This window comes from Microtus ochrogaster, chromosome 18 (assembly GCF_000317375.1).
Source record: "Microtus ochrogaster isolate Prairie Vole_2 chromosome 18, MicOch1.0, whole genome shotgun sequence".
Classification (NCBI taxonomy): Eukaryota; Metazoa; Chordata; class Mammalia; order Rodentia; family Cricetidae; genus Microtus; species Microtus ochrogaster.
In genome coordinates this window covers 49,900,590-49,907,234 of record NC_022020.1, presented here as the reverse complement: position 1 = coordinate 49,907,234, position 6,645 = coordinate 49,900,590, and the positions used below count along the sequence as shown (strand labels likewise).

Below are 6,645 nucleotides of genomic sequence, written 5' to 3'. Positions count from 1 at the left end.
CGCCGCCGCCCCCGCCGCTGCCGCCGCCGACCGGCCCGTGCAAAGTGCCCAGACTTTCCATTGTCAGCTCCGGGTTCATGGCGCAGCCTTCTAGGTCTTTGGTGAGGCATCGATAGGCGGTGTAGGCAGCCTTCATTCAGTCCATCGGGGCCCGGGGGCGGTGGGAGCGGCGGGGGCTGCCGGTGGGCTGGCTAGGCACGCGTGGCGTGGTTCGGCCACTGGGCTCGGGGGCGGGCGTGGGAGTGCGGGAGTGTGTGCTGGGGCGTGCGTGCGGGTGTGTGCCCCGGGCTGCGGGCGGGCGCGCCCGGGGTGGGGGTGGGGTGGGGGCGGACAGGGCGTGCGTGCGGGAGAGGGGAGGGGGTAGGGAAGGAGGGAGGGATCACCGGGCCCCGCTGCTTGTGCGGGCGCGCTGCCTCGCCATGTCCGAGCCCACTCTGGCGCCGACGTCTTCTGTTTGGGTGAGCGGGAGCTGTCCAGAAGGGCTCTGCCGCTTGCGGGAGCAGCCAACCTATCCTCCCGGGCCCGGGGCGGGACCGTGCTTGATGAGCATCAAGAGAAACCAATCCGCGGTAGTAGGTACCTCGGAAGGCAGACCTTCTCGGAGCAGCTGCCAATGAAATTGGAAGGGGCGGGAACCAGCGTTTCAGGTTTGGCTGACAGCTCGGTTCGCTCCCCCCGCCCCCCATTTTTTCTGCTCCTGGAACCAAGCGTCAAGGAGAAGAAGGGGGGTACTAGGGAGAGAGAAAGAAGCAAGAGTGCGGGGACCAAGGGGGATTATGTGAGAGATGCCTCTTTCTGGGCAGCTGCGATTTGGGTTGATTGCTTCGGTTTCTTTAGTCTCACCTCAAAGCTTTTCTTCACTCTTGTAAGCTCGTGGTACGGTGAAAACAAACGCGCGTCTCCTACCTAGCCACTTCCCGAGAGTCCCTCTCCGAGAGCTAGCAGTCTAGCTTTTAAAATGCAGGCGCTAATGTGTTCTAATGCACGGTAAATTTCCGAGACTGGGATGTGCATAATCTATGCGGGGACGGCAGCTCGAACGCCTAGGCTGCCTAAGAGCTGAGGCCGGCCGCGGCGGAAGGTTCACACTGTCGGCGGCGCAAGCAGCCCTAATGCATGCAAACTTAACACAATAACATCATTTAATTACTTGACCAGCCCATAAATCTCCCAGTTATGAGGCTTCAGAAGGGCCCTACTAGATTGCAAAACAAAACTAAAATTCCAGAAGCTGCGGTTTCGAGATGACCAAATGCTTGCTCCTTCAGAGAAACAGGGAAGGGGAGGGGGAGAGAGTGGGGTTGGGGGTGAATATTGTTATTGATATTCACAGCTTCGCAAACTTCTCCTGGGGGCAAGGGGTATACAAAATAGTGGGGACAGCACTGGCGTATTTTTCCTCTATCAACGCGCGCGCACACACACACACATACACACACACACACACACACACACACACACACACACCATTCAATTATCTCAAATTCTAGAGAAGATCGTCCACCCGTCCACCCTAGGTTAGTGCTGTGGGTAGGTAACGGTAAGACTCCGCTCATATTTGCATTTTCCACTCTGGTCTCTGAAAAGATTCGAGCCCGGGGCGTTGAATACGAGGGAAAACGCTCTCGGAAAAGCTGTAGCTTTAAAAAGTACACTTTTGTCTTTCTAGAATTCCCGTTGTTTGGCAAACCCAGGTCGGGAGGTCAGAGAGGAGGAGGTAGTCATTTCCGCGAACTGTGTGGGGGTGGTGAGGTGGTAGAAGACAGCCAGAGAGGCCAACACCCGGCATTGAAAGCCTTAAAAGTAACAGTCTCTTCCATAGCAGGTTGCGCTCCGTTTGCCTCCGAAGATTCAAGCTAGCTCGAGGTTGCGCAGATGTTGCCTTTGTTTAAAGAGACAGTAATTAAGGACAGGGTGGACATAAGTTTGAGAAGCGTGACCTATTTTCTTTTGATCAGCTGTCAAAAGAAGAGCAGGGGGTCGTCTTAAGACAGCCCCCTCCGACCATTTCCAGCTGTTAGAGAAAACTTGATAAGAAAACAAGGACAGCCCAGAATACTGTATGTGCCTTCTTGGGACTAGGGAATGGTTTAATTCATTTAGAAAACAGTTCTTGAAGTGATCTTTTCTGTGGGTCTCCTCTTTTTTCCAGCTACAGACACACCCCACCACCACCTATGAATGTACCCGTGATGTTATTCATAGATCAACTGTATTGAGCTCTGGTCAATATGTTGCCAATTTTTCTTTCAAATAGCATCCTCGGTGACATCAAAGCTTGGGGAAGAAAGCAGCACACCCCAGTTCTCACATCTTTAATGTCACAGAAGAGACACATAAAATAATGCAGTTTTCTGTTGCTCTGGTTTCTTCCCATGTTGCCTCCTTCACTGTATCTATAGTGGTTGGACACACGAGAATTTGAACCAGCTAATGTTTGAAACACACACCGTGTAAAACAAAAGTTCTCCAGACAGCAACCTGCTTTGGTCCCCTAGAGCTCAGTGACAGGACCCCAAACTACAGGGAAGGGCAGGGCTGGAAAAGGTCTCTTTGATGGACTCCCATGCTGAAGTTGCTGATGCCCTGGCTTCAGGCTCAAGTAGTAGCCAGTGACTCCCTAGGCTGATGCAGCAAACACACAGAACCCTGAGCATATAAATTTTCACTTAAATATTTTTCAAAATGATAAACTAATTTGTCAGACCACCGAGGTATCTCTGTTCCTGGGAACTGTGTTTCTGTGCTGAGAACAGAAAGGTGAGCTGCATTTTTTTTTCTCACTCACTGCCTGGCTTCCTCCCTCCTCCCTTTCTCCCTCCATTCCTCTCCCCCCTCCACCTCCTCTCAATCAATATTGACGATCTCAGGAAAATGATGAAATCGCATTGGGCTTCTTTGTATATAATTTCATTGGGTTAAATTAAAGCAGATTTTTTCCACGATGTTTTTCTAATAGCTTTGACGTTTTATATTCCAACTCAGACCTAATTAAAGGGATAATGAAAATGCTTGCTTAGTCAACATCCTAATTTTTTTTTGTTACTGATTTGGCTTTTAGATGTCCCTTTTCCATCCTTTTCAAAAAGCAAAAACTATTTATTTTCCACATCATGATAATTTGAACAGTAACAATACTAATGAGATTTTGAAATATGTTTTGAAACACTTTGGTGTTTCTTTCTCATTATGTCTTTAATAAAACAAAAGGGAAGAGCTACTTTTTAATCATCCCTTGTTTAGCCCCATGCTCTGGTCAAAGCTTCACAAGTTCTTTAGGTCAGGGGTTTGTGCTCTGCTCTCCCTCCCTCTCCAGCATTTGATTCACAAATACTCTATGGAACTGTACTGCCCAACAGCCGTTTCTGTTAGAATCTGGGGACCTGTGTCAGGCTTTGTGTCAGGACTCCACATCTGCAGGTCACACATCCTTCACAATCCGAAATGTAAATGAGAATGGAAAAAATGTTCGACAGCTAGATCTTTGCACAATGGAAGAGGAAATATTCAAAGCTTCAGTTAGAAATGGCATGAGAACACTGAAAATATTTGCTATCAGTTTTCCATTTGTACTTTCTATATTAAAACTGGGGAGACTCAATTAAAACGGGAACTCTATAAATTATTCACAAAAAATACAAACAGACCCTAAATCAATACAATCTGGATAAGATACAAACGGCTTTGTTTTAACTTAAAACAAAACAAACAGACAGAAACCAACAGCAGCCATAGCCTAGTCTAGAAGGCACAGGGCTAGAAAAACACTCACATGCTCAGCATATACCCAGGTTTTCTGTTGGCTCCAACACATTTGTGCTACAGCTAGGTTGATCAGAGCAGTACCAAAGGAGGGAGGGGGGGATAATGGTGGGCTGTTTTGGACTATTTTATTTTTGCCCTTCCCCAAACCATCTGGCGTGTGAGTGTAGGGGTATTGATCAGGGTGTGTGAGCTGCAGACCCCATGCCAATCCATAGCCTTTCTAGCAATCAGCATCGCCCATGAATTGCAGCTGTCTGTATAGCTCCGGGACAGAAATCTTCACACACAAAAAGCCCCCCCCCCTTATCAAACACATCATCCATTTCTGGGTAAGTCAATATCATTTCTTTGTCATTGTGCGAGGAGGATTATGCAGGAGAAAGTTTTTGTTGTCGTCTGTGTGTAGCTGCTGCTGTTGCTGCTGCGACAGCCTTTTTCTTCTTTTTTCTGTCTTTCATTTTTTTTTTAAAGGAAGGAGAGCAATTTTCCAGCCATTGAATGGTAATGGTTTTCCAGTAAGGCCTCAAGCATTTATATGAATCGGACAACAAATGGCGTTTTAATATTGTGGGGGAATTTCAAGAAGAGAAAGGAATTCTTATGTTGCTGTACACAAATAATAATAGTGATAATAGAGGCTTTCTTTTAATGCTGGAGAATTTTCTTCCCTTTTCTCAGAGTCTGTAGCAATGAAGACCCGGCCAGTCTCTGTGATTACACGTGCAGATGCACGGTAGGTGTTTGTGGCGAAGAGGGAGCCTTCAGAATTGTGGCTCTGTTTGATATCTCCATTAGCTTCAATTTTCTTCTGTCTGAAAGCTTGGGCTGGTTGAACACAGGAAGAAGAAAACTAAAACTAAAGCCGAAGCCCAGCCCAAGTCCTTTCAGCGTCTCACCCTGTAAATCCACTGACACCTTTCAAATGTCCTGTTGATCTAGGAAATATAATAATAATAATAATAATAATAATAATTTTTAAAAAAGTTTTCTAGTGGTTGAAGTCAAATCAGTCCTTGGATGGAGGGGGGGACTCCTGCCTCCTCTTATGGATCATGTTAAAGTATTTCTAGGCGAACAGAACCTTCAAATGACTGCCCCTAACTGCAGAAGGTTGGCAAAAGACACTTTGCTGAGGGGTACAGAGAGCTGGCGTCTGTTAATCTTTTCTTCCAGCTTATCTGGCCTCCTAGGGGGAAAACTGGAGCTACAAGAAGCCGGGTTCCAGGAGAAGCTTTTTCTTGGAATGACAAGTTTAACTATAAGACTAGAAGGTGGAGTTGAAGGTTTGTGTGTGTGTGGGGAGGGGGTGTTTGAGAACAAGTGAGGAGGGACAGCCACCAACCTAAAGAGCATAGGTACTTGCTTACAGGAACTGACAATTCTGCAGAGGCAGCCAAAACTAGACTTCAGTTGAGCGGAGACACCAACGGATCCACCTGCTTGGTTGTAAAGAAAACCAAGAACTAGGTCACCTACCCTAATCTTTCCCTCTCCTCGTAGATTTGAAACCGGCTAAAGTTAGGTGTCCAGTTTATCTGTCTGTGTTACTGTCTCTTGCTCCCTAGTCCCCTTTCTTCACAGCTGGAGGAGTTCTAATGGTAGTGAATCCTCTGAGCTGGACAGACCTTAGCTGAATCTAGATACTATAGGCTGGGCCAGCACTACCTTTTCTGTCTGGAATTTGCACCCACACCCTTCTCTTGGTCTGTTTTCTAGGCTGCTAACATTGCTGAAGCTGCATGGAGAAACATTTTTCTCTTTGTAGAAAATGCAATAATGATAATAGTAATAATAATAATAAGGTATGAGGGGAAGTTGAGGGCTCTAATTTGCGAATACTCAAATACGGAGGACTTCCTTGGGGAAGCTTGTGACATTTTTCGAGATGGGAGGAGGTTAATTTTCACTAAAATTACATGGCACACATAAATAAGTAACTTGAAGCCCAAGAACGAGGCATTTCTCCCACTCGACTTTCAGTGCACAGGATTACCTGTCACCTTGACCTCAAAGCCCCCGCGCCTCGGTTTGGAGAGTTTGTGGGTAACTTCCGCTACGCTTTCTCTTTACAGAGTGTTTCCAGACGCACTACTCAAATGGGCTGAAGATGAAGTTTTTCTTTTTGTCAGTTGTCACCTTACAAAAGGAGACCGGGCGTGAGGTCTCTTTGTCCCGGTCAAGTTGCGCGTGAAATCTTTTTGTTGTCTTTTCTAAAGAAAGGCAAAAGTTGCAGTTGGTTGTAAAAAGGACAAATTTAGCTCCCTGAAAGTGGAGCTTTTTTTAAAGTTGCCTGGAGACACTAAGTACGGTATCACTTTTTAAACATTTATTAACCTCTAAAAAACATCATTTATTTGTTCTAGAAATCACGATTTTTGAGGACTTAACATTATTTATTCATTACTACGAATGCCTAGTACTTTCTCAGTGAAAATGAATTTAAAATATCTTTCATTTGTTGTAGGTACCACGGGAGAAGATTTTTAGCATAAAGTATTTTATACCCTGGCCAGAACTGAAACTTGAGAAATAGAAATTTCGATTTTAAAATAGATATTTTTAGTGGAAAACTAATATAACAGGGGTTTAAAAATGTTTCTGTGCATTCTGTCCGTTTATTAAGCTCGCGCATTTTTTAAAGGCTTTTCGACTATCTGCTCTCAGAGAAATTTAAGAAATTAAGTCATTCTGAGTCGATCTTTCGGGGTAACACTATTAAAAGGCACACAACACTTTAAGGTTGTTTTAGGAGAATTTCATGACCACAAAATTGTCTCGATGTCACCTTACGAATTCTGAATCGTTTTGTTTGCAAACGCGTGTTAGAAATCAAGACTAGCTACCGCGGGAGTTGCAGGTGGCCAGGGGGCTATAGTCATT

At 45.7% G+C, this 6,645-nt stretch overlaps 1 protein-coding gene across 1 annotated transcript in view; it reads right to left on the bottom strand.

Moving 5' to 3' along the window:
- Window positions 1-287, bottom strand: part of Onecut2 (one cut homeobox 2) — a 54,429-nt gene extending 54,142 nt beyond the window's left edge. Inside the window, 1 exon segment of the mRNA XM_026783605.1 lies at window positions 1-287. This exon segment is cut by the window's left edge and continues 104 nt beyond it. Coding sequence (XP_026639406.1) covers window positions 1-136 — 136 coding nt within the window. The 5' untranslated portion in view covers window positions 137-287.
- Between the last annotated feature and the right edge of the window lie 6,358 nt (window positions 288-6,645).